Genomic DNA, 20,248 nt, shown 5'->3' with positions numbered 1-20,248 from the left:
AATACATAATTTTTCATCTCTGAATGAGAATGGATAACTTTAACAGCCTGAAGGTACTTTGTAAACCATAAATTCTGCCATTTATTCACTGTATGAATTACACTGTGAACTGGTATATTATTATTCTTTAAAATTTAGAAAACGGAGCAATATCTAGAAAGAAAAGTAATTTAAACAAAGATCAAATAGTTTTGCATGAGAAATTAGTATTGGGAGTAGCATGACCAAGGAGACTTGCTCATTAATCACAATACTTTACACCTGCTCCCACGCTATGACTTTTCAGTCAAACATTTACCACCGTGCTTTAGAGGCTAATAAACATAACAGTGTTTAAAAGGGTGGTCCACATAAAACAGGACTAAAATGAATCTACTAGACTTCTTTAAAAAATATCACTTAAAAGTATGATTTGACTAAATCAAATTTGGGATCACATACGAGATTTTAGAACATTTTATTTTTCTAATTGTTTCTTTCCTTCTTCCTCTTCTTCTCAATCTCCTCCTCCTCCTTCTCCCCCTTCTTCTTCTTCCTTCTTTTTTGGAGTGAGGAGATACTGAACAAGTTTGATCACAGTGATTTACATTTGTGTGTGTTGGGAAGTGCGGTAAACAGTACTGAAGTTTTCTGACCTTATATAAGAAGACGCTAGATTTAACAAGTCCTTAATCCTACGTGGAATATAGCGCCTATTCTGTGAAAAAAGAGTCCTTAAAGGGGAAATTTCTGATTTTCCGATGCTACTCATATTACTACTAGGTTTGGCCATTTCATGGACCAAAAAATGATGAGTCCTTTGCTCTGTGCCATTATTACTACGCACTCACAAAATGGAGGTGATTCACAAGTGGCCAATAAAATACATAAACGCAAGTTCTGAGTGGTGTCAGAGGCTGGATAAAGTAAGCCTTTCAACATTTCACTCTATGTAAAGTGTGCCTATGACTGTATTAAAAAATCATTACAGTATTAGATGACAGGTCAACGGTTAAAGAGTAAATGGTAATTCCAGCTCAGGATGGTATTAAAAATTCTGAGAACAGGGGTTCTCATGATGAAGGATACTTTTCTCAGGTGAAGAAGAATATGATGATAGGCCCATCTTCCTGAGAAGCCCTTGACCTCAGCTGTGATGGAGCTAATTATCTGACTGGCTGAAAGTGAGTATGGAGAGCTGCTAAATAAATGACGCTCCCGAGAGAAGGTTTCTTTCCCCAGCCGGGGGGCGGGAAGCAGCTAAGCGGGAGAGTGAGTTACACAGTCTCTCCTCACCCATCCTGCTGATGAGATGAGACACAAGGAGGAGAGTCAAGTTTCCCTTCATCTTCTGCAATCCTAGAGTTCTGTATAGTTTTGCCAATGAGGCATGCCTGTCAAAAATTACTCAAGAAGCCACAAGGTGTTAGAGAGAAAACTTCGACATGATCAAAGCAGCATGATCCTTCCCCCCAGCTCATTTTTCCATCAGTGGAATTCCTTTATCTTTCAGTAGCATATATGCACGGTTCTTTACAATTAGATTCACACTGTTATTGTGTAAAGGTTTGGTAGTCTCTGACTGGCACGGCGCATACAGAACTCCTCCCTGCTTAAAGTTCTGCCATTGCTTTCCACCGTCCACTTCTTGTTCTGCTGGATACTAGCTCTTGCCCTTGGAAGTTCAGAAACCTCTCTGAACTTCAGTTTCTTCATTAGCATCATTGAGGATAATAATACCCTACAGTGTTATTGTGAGGATTAAGTAAAATTCTGTCTCCTATATAAAAGGGCTCATCATATAGCCTTTGTACATAGAAGGTCGTCTATGAAGTTCCCTTCCAGACAGGATATATACACAGTGACCATGGCTAGCCACATGAAGAGGCTAGAATAAACTGATTATCATAAAAACACCAACTTAAGTATAATCCTAAATAAATCATCAATGGAGAAAAAAAAAAACCATGTTTACACTTTCTGCTTTCTCAGCTTTGTGATTAATATTGGCAGGGTTCTACCATTGCATTTGCATGTTTGCCTAAGTAATTGAGCACACATAGGAAAAGAACCACAATTAAGGATAGTTATAAATAGTAGGAGGACAAGGGGTTTATTGATAAAACCATTGTCAAGATGCACTGCCCCTTTCCATCGCACAGAAAGGATTTGATAGGGAAGGTTTCCAAGTTACAATGTTTGTTAAGAACTGTTTTCACTTATCAGTTTAGGAAGAAATCAGAAGTAGACATATTAATCAAGCAAGAACCTGGATATGGAATCTTTTGCTTTTTAATGCCCAAACAACTTCCAGGAATGTCAAGTTTGAAAGGTCCATTTTCAATGGAAAAAAACAGGCCAGGTGAAGAGAAAGGGAGAGTGCTTCTTTCAGAAATAATTCTGTAGTGCCTACCTTTTGCCAACAGCCAGGCATAGGTAATCCATCTGGCCCCTGTTTTAAAGAGAAGAGCAAGAATTCCTCAGACTCCACAAAAGTGAACATACTTCATTATTCACATGCTCAGAAGCTTAAAAAAAAATAGATTTCTACCCATTAGGTGGCTTTAGTTGTAGGCATTTTTTTTCTAATTTTCCACTCCCCCAAAAATACCCAACGTTAGTTCAAGTGAAGAAAATGCAAATATTTTCTAGAGGACGCCTTTTGAAAATGCATATAGAAAAAAATTACATCTAATTTTGAAAAAAGGAAATTTACAAAGCATAGTGGTCTACTCAGTTCCACCTTTAGGTAATAAATTTGTACTATTCCTCTTCGTTTCATTAAAACACATTTTACAATTATCTTTATTAAATAAATAGAAATAACTCCTCCTCCTGGTCACTATGGTCTATGGTTGAATGCATGATAATGAATCCATGAATAATCAATGATGAACCATTTCTATCTGAAGTTTATAGCTCTTCACATGCCAGTGCCTTTTGCTTTTCTCTATTGAAAACAACATAGTAGGACATATTCAATTAACTCAGTTTAAAGGCAGCCCATCTAGATCTTCACAGTAAGCTGTCATCCATGGCATTTGTCAATTTTTAAATTAAAATCCCTTAAAAGCTGGTCATCAAATTCTGAATAAACAAGGGAGTCTAAATGTTGCACAATTTATTTTAAGGTATAAGCACTCTTCAGATACAAATGATATAAATAAGGCAGAAAGAGTTGATAGTTTATGAGGCATGCTTGTATTTTCTCCTAACAAAATGATTATAAAGTATTACTTATTATCAACAACAAGGAAACGAAATAAAACACGAGGCTTTTCATATTGATATTTTATAATTGTAATTATTTGCCAAATACATTTTTCCTGTAAATATAATCTCTTTAAAGACTTAAGAAATATAACTTTTTCTTTAAAGAATCATGCTTAGCACTGAAGAATAATATAAAAACATGCAGACCAAGTATAACAATCAATCAATAAGTATGACACAACCCTAAAAAGTTTTCTTTTATACCTCAGAATATACTTTCTTTTTAAATGTTAAAAAAAACCACTTTGAAATAGCTTTATAAGATATCTGGGAAAAACTTGGTAATGCCAGATTGGTACAAGGAGAGGATCACCCAGTAGAATTTTAGATTTTAGTATAAGGAGGATTTTGGGTTCATGCCAATGGGGATAGGGGAGTTCTGTCTACTTTAGGGAAGTGAGTTTCAAAAGGAGAGACCATTAAACTGAAAAGGTTATGTGACAAAGAAGGTTGGGCTGCAGACTATTACCATCTTTAGAAGCTCAAAGAAGTTTGGCTTCCTTCCCTAGGGTCTCTGAACAGCATTCCCTTGAACCGGTTAACTGTTGACCACAGAAACTTAACTCTATAGGTCTGGCTTATTTACGGCCTGACAGAAATTTAGTGGAAGAGGCAAAATGCCTTTATTTCTTTCAGAGAAAAAGAAAAAAAAAAAAAGCTAAATTTAGGGGTAGAACCCAAAGTTATGGCCTAGCGGTACCTTTACATAGAAGATTTTTTTTAGGTAGTTTTAATGTATTCATTAATCCTTTATTGACTAGATTAATATTCCCCAGAACGCAGACATGGCAACCGTGTCAGTTGTGAGAACAAGGTCAGGAAATTAATTCGCAGGCATTGACAGAAATGCGTGCTTGCTCTCTTCACTCTGCAGAATTGCTGAAGGAGCTCTTCATGCACATGCATGTAGTGTGTTTATCATGTAAAGCTTGTTCCAGAAGTACCACTTTACACTGATACGGATGAATATGTCATAAACAAAGGAATCGCATGCAGGGTGGTAGGAAAGAGAAATACTGTACCAATTGGCAAGGGGCATCCAGCCCATCCAGGCCAGGCTGACCTGGCTCCCCTTTTTCCCCCTTAACGCCACGGAATCCCTGTTTGTAAAGATTAACTCATAACGTTACTAACACAAGAAATCACTTAAGCACAAATTCTGCTAAAGAAATAACTACGATAACGAAAGGCTGGGAGAGGAGCAATGCTGAAGGACAAAGTAACATCCACTGAAGTTGGGAAAAATAAGAGCTCGACATATCCCTGTAATTAGGGATTGTTTGGGAATAGTGACTTTGTCTTTTGAGTGGTACGGAATAGCACTAGTTTCTCTTCCGGTCCCACATTCACTTTCCAACTGCACGTCAATATTTGAGTGTTAAGAAACCAAGCACAGCTGGTGGTCAGAGACAAGGCGTGGAATATACCAGGATAGCCCGAGATAGATGTTTCTGGTATCTTAAAGTCCGTGTTAAGCAATCCCAATCAGCACCCCTGCTGTTGCATGTCCCTCCAGTTTGCTCTTCTCCCAGTTTGTTCCTTTACACATAACATCTGGAGACAGTTGCATGAGTCAGACATACCAACGGGCAAGGTGCATCTAATCCAGGAGCACCCTGTTCTCCTTTCTCCCCTTTAGGCCCCTTTTTGCCTTTCTTTCCCTTTTCCCCCTGTGGATATAAGGGTTTAAATAAAGACAAGTTTTATTTGGGGGGGGGGGGTGGGAGATAATGGCGACTCAAAAGATGGTGTAGCCAATAAAAGTCTGGAAGGGCATTTACCACTGTTTTCTGGTTTAGGTAAGGAATGATATTATAAAAGATAACTCATTCTTTCAGAGTGACAATGGATTCTGGGCAGTGATATGTAGGATTTTACTTAAGATAGTCAACAAGATGAAAGCAGAAGATTTAAAAGGCCAACACATCAAGAGCTGACTTAGACCCCAGCGCCATAGTCCTAGTGAACTATGAGGTGTTATTGCCACGGATCTGGTGGCAGATCCAACTGTATGGAAGCCAGCCAGTGGCAGGTCAAATTCAGAGGAATAATGAATACCCAATTTTCAATACCTTGTCAGCTTGCTTTCTTCTAATCCTATAACAGATGAAAGCTACACTGAGCCAGAGGAAAAGGAATGAATATAAACAACCTCTATCCTTTTGATCCAATTTTATGACATTATTTTTTGTAGCTTTCATTAAAAAATATTCAGTATATTAAAATAACCTTCTGTTTCTTTTAACTTTTTTTTTTTAAAGTAAACTACAAGCAAATACTTTATTAAGGTCAGGTAAACAAATTTTAAACGTGCTAATGCGTCTCAGCCATGCCAATTGAAGATATGGACTTATTTATAAATCCAGCGATGTTCTTTAATTCATTCTTACAGATCTCATGCCAGGTGTTCACAATGGTAAATGGGTTTCCAGCTTACAACGTAACAAAAGCCAAAAAAAAAAAATTCTGTTCAAGAGAAGGAAAAGCAGTTTGGACTCAGTTGAGCTAATACTAAAAAATGAGGTAGGAAGGATAATTACATAGTAGGAATGTAGCCCTGGAAATTAGTATTTAGGCATCAAGGTAGAGGTTGTGGAAATCTGCATGGATCATGGGAATGGAGGAATTAAGGAAAGGAGGCAAAAGGAGGAGAAGGAAGGAATGCACCTCAGCTGTTTCTTATTAACATAAATATCTCTGCATATTTATAGACAAGAAGCTGGTGCTGTACAGAATACAAAATACTGTGCAATGCATATTTAGATTAGTGTATTCATTCTGCACTCAGGAAGGCAGTTACAATAAAAGTGGATAATTTCAGAGGCAAAAACAACATGAATATTCAGAGACATATAAGATATATATGAGATATGCATTCAAATTAATGCATTCATTCTGACTGTGTGAGTGAAAGCTCTTCATTTATCTCCTGTGTGCCAAAAAGATTGCATCAGAAGGCTCAGAATCAAAAACACTTGGGTTTCTTCAATACTGGGGAAAAAGAGCAATTCCGTGTGGTTTGGTTAATCACGATCAAAGACAAAGACCCAAGAATCCAGGGTGAAATGCGAGCAGGTGTGACAGGAAGTAGGACGGGAGGAGCATGTAGGACTAAATTGTTCACTCATGCAAGTTCAGTCAATATCTTTCCTCAGCAAATAACGTCAATGCCAGGACATAAAATTGATTTAAACTTGTTTGGGTAAGCTTTTCTTTCCCAGCGGGCGGTGGACTCTTCATCACATAGGTCAGACAGGTGTGTTGAGTATTAATAATTTAGAATTCAATTCATTATTTGGTAAGTCAACAGATCAATACTTGACAGAATAGTGTTGTCATATGAATGTTGACTCTAACAGGCTATAGGAATCCTTTTTCAGTAATATTTTAGCAAACCTCAAGCTTTATGGAAAACAGACACTATTGTACAAAGAATAATGAATCAGCATTACTACTAATCAACATAATTTTGTAGCAGTTAGTGATTCCCTATGTGACACAAAACCATCTGTCCTTACGGGCATGAGCACATGAGGGCTCGTGCTAATTTTTATCTCCCATGTCAAAAAATGGTATACATAAAGTGTTCACATTTGGATCTAATTTTCCTGAATGTAAAACTTCTAATCATGGAATCTGAAATATGGAAATATTTTTGTATGAGTGATTAATATTATTCTGAGGATTAAACTTGTAGCTTTGTTTTCATAAGTTATAATACTGATAATTTCTTCTTTATTTAAAAGATCGTTAAAATGAGTATCCCCACAATGGTGACATACTTTTGAGTGACTAAGATTTTAGACTCATACAACCCATTAGGTAAATATAAAATAAATGCCTATAATCTTTGAAGTACATACACCTTGGGCTAAAGGCTCACATGTACAATTTATCTCAAACCAAAACATGTATACTTTATCATTAGCATTTATAATTTAAAAGAAAAGAACTTTTTTAAGGTTTCAGTTTCCTTGTCTGTGAAATGGGGACTGTAACAGCACCAACATCAGGGGTGTGTTATGAGGATTAAAAGACTTAGCATGTATAAAGCTTTTGGGAAAGCATATAATAAATGTTCAATAAATGCAGTGATATTGATAATGATGATGATGGTGCTTTTACATAACCACTGACATGAGCTCTCTTACCAGTGGGAAGCTAAGTAATGTCTAAGGCCTAAAGAACACACAGCAGGCTTAATACCCTTCTTTCTTTGACAATTCTAATTTGGCCTTGCTTTTCTTTCTTTCTTGTCTCTCTCTCCCTTTCCTCCGTCCCTCTCTTTCTTTCTTTTCTTTCTTTCTTCCTTTCTAGAGACAGAGAGAGCTCGAGTGGGGGAGAGAGGCAGAGGGAAAGAGAAAGAGAATCTTAAGTAGGCTCCACGCTCAGTGCGCAACTGACACAGGGCTTGATCCTACAACCCTGGGATCTTGACCTGAGCTGAAATCAAGAGTCGGATGCTCAACCAACTGAGCCACCCAGGCGGCCCTGGCCTTGTTTTTCAACAGCAATAAATTTCACCGTTAAAGAGAATTTATAGGGTTTTGAAAACAGTGTTTTGTTAAGTACAGCAGGACATAAATTAATCTGGGAAACAGAATTGGTTTAAATTTGAACTGGGAAAGTACAATTTCAGCCACTGTAAGATTTTCACTATTCTATGAAGGTACTGAGTTTCTGTTTACTTCTCTTGCTGTACTCAATGTAAAAAATTACTGTTCAAGGCCCCAAATTATTGTTCAAAGGGGAGAGGAAAGGAAAAAATGTTTTTAAAAATCCATAATCCAAATTTTGCTTTCAGACATAAAACCAATTTGCCTGATATTCGCTGTTATATCCCCTGGAGCCAATGGTCCTGATACAGAACCTAAACACTAACATCATAAAATACACGAATATCTTCATTTAAAAATATCTCCAGCATCTGGAGGTGGTGAGTCCTACCCCCTGCATCATGGTGGACTCCCTGGGGTTTATCAGTCACACTGCTTGCTCTCCGTTTTCCAATCAAACAATCACGACACAGGACACATCTTTTGTCTCTCTACTGGGAATGTTGTCCATATAAATTAGATGCTGGTTTTACATGGTAGGTGAGCTCTGCCAGAAGACCCTTGCAGATTTGGGCTATTTAATTTTACTTTAATGTAATAAATGCCTTTTTATTTTATTTTCAAGAATCCCCAGACATTACATCTTTCAACAAATTGGTGCCAGGTGGTCAAAAGACTGTAGCCTGGCAATCTGGAGACTAAATTTTTTTGTTCTGTGCTAGATTGTGCCCTTATTTCTAGGGCCATAGCCTTCATTGCTCTGTGAAGACCTGGTTTTTTAGATCAGGCATCACTGAGTTTTTGGAGCACAGGATGGAGAAAAATTAGATGTATGAAAGAATCACACAGGTTGAACAGAAAAGCACATGGCATGAGAAAAACCAAACAGGCACGTGCTAGAATGGAGAGGTCACCTTTTCTCCCTTTTCTCCTACATCACCCTTCTCGCCTCGTGGACCAGGGAAGCCCTATAGGATAAAAAGCAAACCAAAAAGAACTATTAATGTAACTGTGGCAAAATCATATTTAAAAAAAGGTAAGACTTCATGTTCTTGAACGCAAATATGAAGAGAAATGGCATGACCAATAATCTCAAAATTTAGACAGTTAAAGTAGCACTTTGAAGCAATAGCTGTCTAACATTTCAGTTATCTATATAAAACACATTTCTTGCTTTTTCTCCTAAAATATGTATAGTGGAGAGAATATCAGGATCCTAGTGTGAATCCTGGCAAGTTCACTGATTTGTGTGGCCTTGGGCAAAGCACTTACCTCAGCATTTTATGCTTGTATATAACAGGTGCTCAAGAAAAAGTAACTACTATTACTTAATGTAATAGTACTACATAATACAGGCTACTATTATATTCACATAATAAAGTGATCATGTCAAGAGGCATATACTTTTGACATTCTCTATTTTTATAGAATTATGTTATTATAAGGTGTATAGACACTTTATGCTAAAAGGAAAAAACATTGCATAGCAGCTTTGAGAATAAACATAGCACACCATTCCTTAAAGGTAGCATGTGAAAGATATTCCAATTTTCTGCAGAGTTTAAAATCAGTCATTCAACTGCCGATGTGCAGGGGGTGTCCCTAATTTGGGAAAGTATTTTGAAGTGCCATTATTAACTGTCAGTTATTAACTTTACACTAATTCTGTGTTTGGCTTTTCTGTTTATCTCATGCAGACACTAGTGGCGTATTTTTTATTGCTGTCTACACGCACAGCAGTATACGCTGTACGAATAACTACGTGCCTAGAAAAAGGTATTCTTGCTGTTATTGATGATGGAGACCATCAGCATCTATTGTCACAGGAAGATGTTCATTGTACAAGTTACTTACATCAAGACCAGGCTCTCCATCTTTCCCCTGCCAAAGAACCATAGTAGCTACATTAGTGTTCCTAAGTTTCATGAATAGGTTAGTGTTTGTTTAAGGCTGCCTGGACATGCAACACTAGTATTAGAACAACTACTTCAGAGATGTGAAAAAGAGTCTTTATTGATTAGTAATACCAATTTCTCTCACCAAATCAAGTGAAGGGACTGTTAATGCTGTAGTTAAGGGTCATGGTAATATTTTTTTTTATTATGTATTAGGTTATATAGCCAGATATTTTGCTGAAGTTTAATGCTTGGTATCCACTTTATCAATCCAGGAGTCAGCTGAAAACACAGATGCTGTTTAGTTGACTGAAAAACATACCAGCACTAATAGACTATGCAAATCAATACTGCTTCGGTTTGATAACTTAGTACTTGGTTTATAAATGAGTAAAGAATGTGAAACCTGCTTATTGTTAAGTATCGTTTTAATTTGGCTAGATGGGCGCCTTGTCTATAAATATTGAGGGTGTGAGGGTCATAACTTAAAAACTGTTGTTAAGTAAACTTTGTCAATCCATGATCCCCAAATATAAAAGGAGTCATAAGACGGTTGTGCAAGATTACCAGGGCAAAGACCCTATTGTGTCACACAACAGGGCCATCCAAAGTGCCTGAAAAGTTGCTTTAATTCCGTCAATTAGATTTTGTAATCTCTTTCAAAATCAGCATCTCTTTCACCACTGAAGTAATCCTGATTTAAATTTATATCTTGGTTCATAAAAACTGTAAGGTTATAAGGCATGTGGAAGGTATATAGGGGTTAAAAACTTCAACGGAGTATATGTTTCTCTATTGTAGTCCTACCCTACCCTATCAAATCACTTATAATCAACCCCAAGATAGTGTTCTGAAGTAAACCTGAAGCCTCAGTTTGAAGATCATATAATTGGGAATTTTCAGAAGACAGAACACTATTAACATTCTGTGTTCTAAAGATCTCTTATCACTGCAGTACTTTAGAAAGGTCAGAAACATCGAAGTCATTGTAAATATCAATTTGAGAAATAACTTTTATTAGCAAGAGTAGTTTTAGTCAATAACCTATGGGAACAGATAAAGTCTGAAGAAACTAAGTGACACTTTCACACCACTTTTGGCAGTGACCTTCCAAGGAAGTGTCAATTATGGGCGCCTAGTGAGATGGCATAGGGAGCGTGTTGAAATCTGACTTTCAGGTTAGAACCTTTGATCTAGTGGATAATCTCTGATCCTCTCCATCTCCAGAAGTGTGTGTGTGTGTGTGTGTGTGTGTGTGTGTGTGTGTGTCTGAGAATAGATGTGAATATGACCCATGAAGGACATGGTTACACTGGGGTCATGGAGAATTAGTGGGTGATTCTCTGCTCCTCTAATGTGGTTAGTCTGCCCCACGGGGGAAGGGTTAACCGTGCTGGTGTCAGGTCATCTATGCATGCTGGAGGTGGAAACAAGAGACAGAACTCACAGGCAGACCATAGGGTCCTCTGGGTCCAGGCTCTCCCATAGCTCCTTTTTCACCCTAAAATGAAAGCCGTAAAGTTCAAATCATACACAAATGCCTACATTCACACACTTTCCCTAATGGCCTGTGTATAAAGCCTCCATTGGAGGTACCATTTTATCAACATTCCAATGACTGAGGCTCTTTAGGGGTTTCTGTCACTGACAGAGTAAAAGAAACTCACATTTGCATATTTTACCAAATTACCTCTGAAAGAAGGGCAGTAGGTAAGAGAACTGCTATCCAGTTGTGCGGAGGATTTCATATCTAGAGTGCTATACTTGGGTTTCTTTGGCATTAGTGTGAAACATTTATCTGTTACTCACTATTTTAAGTTACTACATTTTTTAAATGTAAGAATAAAATGTTGTTGTTTTTTTTCTAGCAAATTCTCTTCTTCAGCAGGCCTCTTCCTTGACCACCCTGGCCCTTTGCAGAGCTGTATTTTATTTTATGGCCTCCAACACCAGGAGACAGGCACGATTATTCCCTGCTGTGCCCCTCACTAGAACATGCACACTGGGGCGCCAGGGCCCTACCGCATCCTCATGGCTTAGAATAGTGTCTGGCACATGAGTAAATCATATTTGAATTAATCAAGTCACATCAGTATGATCAGGTGCATGTTTTGCTTCCTTTCTGAAAAAGAGAGTTTAAACACTTCTATGCCTTCTAATAAATAAATGTCTGAGAAGGTAGCTTTTTACTACCTTCATCACTCGCTCTCCATGAGCCTATTTAAATAGAACAGCAGCCCCAGCTATAACAATATACGTGGTAATGATAATCTTGAATACTTATAAAGAATACAGTGAGATTGGGGGTGGATCCATAAATACAAAATAATTATAATAAAGAGATAAAGAAATGTTCTGCATTTCAAGTAGTGTTTCCTTTTGCTGCCATCTGTAAAATTAAGGTGCTTGTCAGTAGTTAGCATGCGAACTTCAGGAGTAATGGTGATATTTATATGAGTGGCCAAGAAGAAAATGTTACCTTCTTTCATCACACCTTTGAAGAAGTTTAAAGGTTAGCAAATCTTTTCATGGCTAAAATGCAAAGTTCAGCTGGTAGCTGTGTGTGCAGATTCAAGCATTATGCCATGTGCCTCTGTATTCCAGATTCCCATGTGAGCAAATTTCAAGTCACTATTAACATTCTTCTTTAACCTAAACTGAGGCGTTGGTGGGGCTAGTTGGCCCTGTCACCTAGAGGCACATATAGATGTGTAGGGAGATTAGTGAAAGTGAATATGATAAAAGCTTGTTGAACTTTTACTCATTATTGCTTTATGTTTATTACTGAAAGAACAATTTCCAGTCAGTCAGTAAGGCTGCCAGGCTTTGAAATCAAACAGATTTAAATTTGAATTCCAGTTTGGCATTTACTGGCTGTGTGGTCTTAGGTAACCTTCTTAACCTTTCTATGCCCTAGCTTCATTGGGTGTTAAATAAGAAGAATAATACATATTCTGCAAGACTTGCTCTGAAGATTAAATGTGATTATAAAGTATCAAATTATATGTCATCAAATAATATGTCTCATACATAAGTGGTAGCTATCATCATTAATATACAATCAGAAGTCTTATTTTTAATGAAAAGGGTTTGGCTACCAATTCAAAATAAATTTCTGTTTGATCTGGCAGTGTTATTTTATGATTTTTTTAAATGGTGGTGATGGTGGTGGTGTATATGTGTGCGCGTGTGGGGGTAGGATGGGGAGTGTAGTGGGAGGTGTGGGTTTAAAAAGAGGGTTCGCGGGGCGCCTGGGTGGCGCAGTCGGTTAAGCGTCCGACTTCAGCCAGGTCACGATCTCGTGGTCCGTGAGTTCGAGCCCCGCGTCGGGCTCTGGGCTGATGGCTCAGAGCCTGGAGCCTGTTTCCGATTCTGTGTCTCCCTCTCTCTCTGCCCCTCCCCCGTTCGCGCTCTGTCTCTCTCTGTCCCAAAAATAAATAAACGTTGAAAAAAAAAATTAAAAAAAAAAGAGGGTTCGCATAACCTGGAGTAGGTCTACCTTGAAAAATCTCCACAGATTCTTCTGATAGACCTATTCCCTTTTCCCCTCCTCTGAGTACCTTCAGCTTTATTGGCTTTCTTTTGTTTTTAAAATTAATATACCATGACTTGTTTGAATTAAGCTGTCACAAAGACATTTGTTTATGGAACTCCTCTTCTAGAATTGCTCACCCCAAACAATTACTTTAAGGTAATGACAATTCCATTTCACTTGCCAGTGACTGCTTCAGAAGAGGACATGTGTCCGGACTCTGGCCAATGAGGTGTTGAGGGAAGTCAGAGGGGAAGTGACGGGGAAGGTTTGCTCACTGCTAAGGAGAAGACGATGCCTCATTGGAGAGGAGGTTTGTAGGGATGGTGACCTGTTTGCCTGTGATCAGAAGACAAAGCCAGCATGTGGAAAGGGAACAGAATCAGAGCAGAGAGTCCCTCCTTTGAATATTTTGTTAGATAAAACAATATTTAGTTTCTTTATTGCATAAGCCATTTTGAGTTGGGATTCTGTCACTTAGAGCCAAAGGCATCCTAATGGTCTCAGCTAGAAAACTTTTAGGAGTGAAATATTAATTTGAATATGAGATATGAAATGAAATAGGGACTCAAACGTGTAACTTCTCCTGGATTAAATAATTCCTGAAACACTTTTAAACCTCTCAAATTTAACACCCTTCACAGAGTTCCTAAGCATTGACAAGGCCAGATGAAGAAATCAGCTCAAGGCAGGGACCATCAGGTGCTTGAAGGGCTCATGCTGTCACTCACGTTTTTGACAATTTCTGAATGACAACGTCCAATGTTAGTCTTCTTTTAGGCTGGTCTCATTTCATTCAGGCTCTTTAACTTGCATGCCCACACTGAGGAATTATCTGGAATGGATTCCTGATTCCTCCCTCTTTAAAAGTGGAAACTTCTTCAAGAGAGTCCAGGTGACACCTCGGTCAATTAACTTTGAGAATAACACTGCAGTTTAACACTTTGGGTGAGGGGCACTTGGAGAGCACTGATACGCGAGCCAGTGAAGATAGTTAACGTGCTGAGTAAATACAAGTGTAACACTTCACACTGCACACCATTTGACTTAAACTATGTCTTCAAAAATTCTTAGCGATTTCATTTGCTCTCCCAGTTAATCCTGCCCCAGCGCCGATACCTGATATTCTTGTGACACCGAGGAGCTATCGGAAGTAGCAGCTGATTTACCATACGGTAAACCCTCTTGAGCCCCAAGGGCATTCTGCCAAAAGACGACTTGCGATTTGCTGCTCCATTTTTAGGACACGTGCTGGATTTCTTGATACAATGCTTTAATGCGTCAGCAGCATGAGCCTCTTAGCTTTTAAATATTTTTAATGAAGGTGATCTTCCTAAGTCGGTTTGAGTTTAGAAGTAAGACAATTGCAGATTCAGATAATTCATTCCTTTAGGACTCACCTCTTTCTAGAAGCATTCTTGGATGAAGCCAGACTTCCTCATCATTGTATGTACAGTTCTGTACTGTTTGTATTCACTTTGGCCTCATGATCTGGTTATTTCTTGCTGATACTTTTTTTCTCTGCACTTAGATTATAAACTCTGCTAGGTCAGGGAAATAGCTATTTCCTTTACAGTTTTAAGATTATATATGTATATATACATACATATATATGTATGTATGTGTATATATATGTGTGTATGTATATATATATATATATATATAGTATTAGTGAAAGGTTATAGGATGATGAATCAATTATAATGGTATTATTCTAATACTAATTCTAATAATGGTAATACTAATACTAATACTAATACTAATAATGGTATTATTCTAATACTAATATATAGTATTAGTAAAAGGTTATAGGATGATGAATCAATTATAATGGTATTATTCAATTCACTGGAGCAAATTGGCAAAATAGACTCCACAAATGGGAGAAGTGTTTGCATTTCACACTAGGAGTACACTGTGTTTTATACATCACAAAATGTAATAAATATTTACTGAATGAATGAATTCATTTTACAGAACATAGAATTATGGAATTGGGATGTTTGCCAAAGAAATCACTACGTGGCCCTCTGTTTTAAAGCAAATTACCCCAGACTGAAGAAACTCTATCTAGTTTTAAAAAACTGCAACTTGCACAATGAATCATTCCAACATTGTGAAGCCCTTGCATCTTTCTTTCCAGCTTAACCTGGATGGTGGGGAAATTGATGACACAAGTCCACTCAGACACACACACACACACACACACACACACACGCACAACTTCTAAGTTTTCCGAAGTGAAGAAAAGAAAAAGTGGGAGAAAAATAGAGAAAGAGGGAGAAAAGTTCCAGACAGATGACCAGCTGCTGACGCTGCGATACATTTTTTTGTGTCAGATATTTATCTTCCACTCTGAATGTCTTTTTTTTTTTTCTCCCAAGGATACGGAAACATGGCCTCGCAATAGGGAGGTTAGTGAAAGGTTTTTGTTCTATAATGCACTGAAATTATTTCCTTATGGTTAAAGATAGACGGCCTATTCTTTTGCTAAAATAAATAAATAAATAAAGGAGCATGTGTAACTGTGTGGAGAATACTTAGGTTTTGTAATTTCCTTTAAAAAAAAAGCTATAACTTACTCTGAGTGAATACAGTAGCTTTATATAAAAGATTATCAACCAGAATATGTAGTCCTGGAAATTTTAGCCCCATTGACTTCAACTTTCTGGATTCAAGCCAAATGCAAATATCTTCCTTATGGGTTAAGAAGGAATGGTCTGAGCTATTTATTTTAGCTATGTAAATGTATTCATTATTTTTTGTTAAGGCAGCCACATTCTATTTAATACTCTGTTGTTCCCTCTGTGTGAGAGCTCTGATTAGGACTTAAGATGGTATATTTTCATTGAATGTGTTAGATGGTCCTTTATTTTTTCTGGGAAACGAACAGTTCAGTTCAGCTAAGCCAGAAAAGCCACAGTGTGTTTTCTTTAGGTCATAGCTTAATAACCTCAGGAGCAACTTACTCTTTCTCCTTTGGGACCTGCAGGGCCATGGGGTCCCATAGGGCCATCTGTACCCTAAAAAAAAAGACAAAAATAAGATAGAGACATATCCAAAGGGCCATAAGAAAAGCAGTTATATTTTATCCTGGACTTTTCCTGGGTGAATGATGCCTTAGAAAGTCAGTAAGACGACTCATCTCCTTTCAAAGTGCTTTATACTTGATTCTTTCCGGCCAGCAGTTTCCAAGAAACCCATGCAAAAGGGTGAGTTATGTAACCGCATATTTTAATGAAGAGTACACACGAGAAACTGTAAGTCATATTTAATTATATACTTCCTCCCTGACTTCATGGAACATCTTCACTTTGCCCCCATAATCTTAAGGAGAGAAATGGAGGTGCTTTCCCTTCGTATCACTTCTTCAAGTCCATTCTCCACCCACTGTCACTCTCACACTCCTCGGCCACGAAGCTTTGTTTTCAGCTGTTTAAGAGGCTGGAACAGTTACACAGGTGGAAAAAAATATTAAGTAAATGAGAACAGTGTTTAACTGTTCAAACCAAACTTTCTCCGGCTCTGTTGGGAGCAGCAGGGGGCTCAGAGGGAAGGAATTACTCTCCTAGCTTCTGCTACAGTCTTACAAGGCATAAACCCGGCAGCCGGCTGATTTAATGGCATAATTGCCCTCTGGCCTCCTGGCTCAGGATTAGGATTTCTGTCTCAGACTGAATGAATACAGGAACACTAGGTCCAGTGAAAATAATGACTGCCTGAAGCAGGTTTTTAGAATTGAAAAGCTTGGAATTTCTTTTGGATTCTTAAAGATGTAGCAAGGACTTCAAGTGATTTACTCATTTTCAAGAAGACTGTCCTTATTTGCAAAGAATGTATTCTAATATTTGCAAATGTAGGAAGTATTCCAGCACAGTTTTTACTTATAATATCTATAATATATTTATTATATTATATATATTATAGTTATACTATTTTTATTATTCATATTTCTGTTCTAACTATTCTTTTTTTCTATTACAGCTTTGCGATATGAAATAATTTAGGGCTTAAACTCATTCTAATATTGGTGAATTCTTATCATCTCATCTGATCTTCTTACTGCCTGAATTCAAAGTTCATCTTCAGAAGACTTCTAAATACTGATTATCTGTGGCTAAACTTTAAGAGATGGAACTGTTAAGAACCAAAGAAAAGAGACAAAATGACAGAAGACAGACAGGTCACTTCGATGAACAAAGATCTGAAAGTTAGTTCCAGGGAAAGAAGTTACATTTTTAATATGGACAGAAACATAAAAGGAAGAGTGAGTTCAAATAAATTCACATTATTTTCATCCCTTCAGAGGAACTTGCTCATGGAATTATGGGAACTGTCCTTTAGTTATAGAAAACTTTGTCTAGGCTTCTAAGTTAATGAAGCCAATTAGACTGGCCATTCTCTCCACCTAGCAAATTATCCAGACTGGAACTGAGGCTTCTTCTGCTCTGTCCACCTTTCCGTTTTGTACCACTATCTTTGTACATCTTCTTCTTTCCCTCCAGTCTCGTGAAGCCCTCATCATTGGATGAAAGTACATGGGGCAAAAGAGTCTGTCCTGAAGCACAAAAGCATAGCCACAAAACATGTTGGAGCAAGATGAGGTACTGACTCACCCGGGATCCTGGCTTCCCGTCTAAGCCAGATGCTCCCTGTGTGATTTGGTTGGTAGCAGGGTTGGTGGGTATAACACGAATGACAAGAACAGAGATTAGTATGAGGTACTAATGAACAAATGTAACGCTTCAAACAACATAATACGCAGTCACAGGGTTCTGGGATGAATATCACATTGCTACAAATTGTTAGTTAAAAAAAAAAACGAAACACGTGACAATAGATGCCCCACAGATGATGGCATTTTAATGACATTTCCATTCGACAAATTCTTCAGAAATCAAGTCATTGAGGTTTATAAAGTAGGCTTTCTAGGAATTACTGGTAAGTCACAGAGTGCTAATTTCCATATGATACTCACTTTCTAAAGACTGTACTATTCACAATAGATTTCTTTAGGTTTTGGAAAAAAGTGGCCAACAATCTAAGAAAGGGCTCATTATAATAATCAATCAAAGTTAGCATTTCAGAGAAGAAAAAGACTCTAGTTTTTTGTTTGTTTGTTTGTTGTTAAAATAGCACTTTTGAATAACAAATGCAGAATTTTAACATGCCAGAATGAGTTTGGATTTTACAGGAATAATACTCATTGTTTTCTGGGTTGTTCTTACTGTGTTCACATTAGTTACCACTAGAGGGACTTCTAGGAACAGGAAAAAGCTGGGAAAATTTCATGAGTCCAAACAAAAAATAACTGTCCCAAACAAAACTGCTCTTCCATTCGCTTCAAATAATCATTGCATCAACGTCTGAAAGGGAAATGCTTTAAAAATGCAATGTTGTTCCTAAGCGACGTGTTTTTTTTTTACCTTGATCTCCAAGCTATGCATAGTGTGTGATAAAATATGACACTTTCAATGCTTGTTTTAAGAATTAGCACAATTACTTCTTTGAATATGACTTTTGTATCCCAAAACTCAATTACTGACTTATAGTCCTTTAAAAATATTGATTAAATCAAGGAGTATTTAAGAAAGACAATACACTAGCCCTACAAATTTTCTTGGCAAGGTTGCAGAACTATGTTCCCATTTTATGCTGCAGATATAGTTAATAATAAAAAATGGAAGAAAAAACCTATTCCAGATGCAGACTCTACCAATGATGTTATCTACCATTATATTCGGGTAGTTTTAGTTTTTTTATTTTACAATTCCTTCTGTAGAGTCCTAGTATGAGTCAGACTATACATGCAAAATACATCTTTAGTTAGCAATGATTAAAATTTTTAAAAATGTTATGTTGTTGTTTAATGCTAGCATATGTACAGTTTTTGGAGAAATGTTGCATAAAAATTGTCACTAGCCCTAAATTTGGAATTAAGATAAACTTTAAAGAAATTGGATTAAGGGTTTAATAAAATAGAAATCCAGACTTTCTTTTGTCTTCTGGTACTTTCTTCAGAGTCACCATTATTATAGCATGTAAAAACAAACAGGGAGATGGTAAAATTTTTGTACTGAGAGTATAACATTATATTTACCTGGAATGTGAACTAATGACTCACATATGTCACAGAGGTTTTGTGCCCATGGTCCATTGGTCTAATTGGTGTGATTTAACCTATAGTCTAACACAAGGCTTGTATCATTCATTCAATAAGTGAGTACATATTAAGCATCCACTATGTGCCTGATCTCTGTAAGGATACTTAACACTTAAAGTGAAATAAGTAGGCGCCACGAAATAAGTAGGCACTAACATTTTTATATGTAAAATATTCATGTGAACTGTGTTTAACCAACTTTATGTCTTATTTTAATAACATAATCTATAATGTTCTTTACTGCTTTCTATCTTCATTCACTGAATAGTCAGCATATTAAAACCTTTAACCTAAAACCTCATATTTAATCGTCCTTTTTAAAAATCTCTTTTTAGTTGTGGAAAGAAGATTGGCCTAAAGTGCATGGCAGATGAGAATTCCCTTTTTATTAAAAATAAAAATCTCAAAACAACCGCAAAATACTTCTTCCATACTATCCTTCACTGTTGCCAAAAGAACCTCATAAGAGGGCATTTTCAAAACAGATAACACACAACACTTAGACCATGATATATGATTGATTAATGTAAGGAGCCACAGCGCTGACCTCACGCCATCAGCAATGGCTAACTGCATACCTGCCACCCAACAGAGGGCTACAGTTTTTGGTACTGAAGGAGGAAATAAAATTGAGGGAGGGTTCTAAACTGAACTAAATTATAAAAACATTTGTGAGAAATTATGACATAATCAGCACAATGCTTTTTTAAAGGGCAGGGTGATGGGAGAAGAATCATCAGCCTTAAGAGAGGAAGGTTGGCATGTGTGTAACTGAATGACAGAACATGGACAGCACTGTTTGTCATGGGTCTTCCTCTGACACAAGAGCAGGCATCAAACCAAACTGGGC

At 37.3% G+C, this 20,248-nt stretch overlaps 1 protein-coding gene across 18 annotated transcripts in view; it reads right to left on the bottom strand.

Moving 5' to 3' along the window:
- Positions 1 to 20,248, bottom strand: part of COL25A1 (collagen type XXV alpha 1 chain) — a 467,566-nt gene that overhangs the window by 6,487 nt on the left and 440,831 nt on the right. For 8 of the 18 annotated variants that reach the window (XM_019829105.3, XM_019829103.3, XM_019829100.3 and 5 more), the window contains 7 exons: positions 17,852 to 17,887; positions 16,205 to 16,258; positions 11,151 to 11,204; positions 9,663 to 9,689; positions 8,723 to 8,776; positions 4,836 to 4,922; positions 2,393 to 2,431 (listed from right to left, as the gene is read on the bottom strand). In XM_019829105.3, coding sequence (XP_019684664.2) covers positions 2,393 to 2,431; positions 4,836 to 4,922; positions 8,723 to 8,776; positions 9,663 to 9,689; positions 11,151 to 11,204; positions 16,205 to 16,258; positions 17,852 to 17,887 — 351 coding nt within the window. Of the gene's footprint in view, positions 1 to 2,392; positions 2,432 to 4,274; positions 4,353 to 4,835; positions 4,923 to 8,722; positions 8,777 to 9,662; positions 9,690 to 11,150; positions 11,205 to 16,204; positions 16,259 to 17,851; positions 17,888 to 20,248 lie in introns of all 18 variants that reach the window. The other 10 variants (XM_019829102.3, XM_019829114.3, XM_019829115.3 and 7 more) reach the window with 7 other exon arrangements.

This window comes from Felis catus, chromosome B1, assembly GCF_018350175.1.
Source record: "Felis catus isolate Fca126 chromosome B1, F.catus_Fca126_mat1.0, whole genome shotgun sequence".
Taxonomy (NCBI): Eukaryota; Metazoa; Chordata; class Mammalia; order Carnivora; family Felidae; genus Felis; species Felis catus.
Note: the sequence above shows the minus strand (reverse complement) of the source record. Positions and strands in the feature narration are given on the sequence as shown.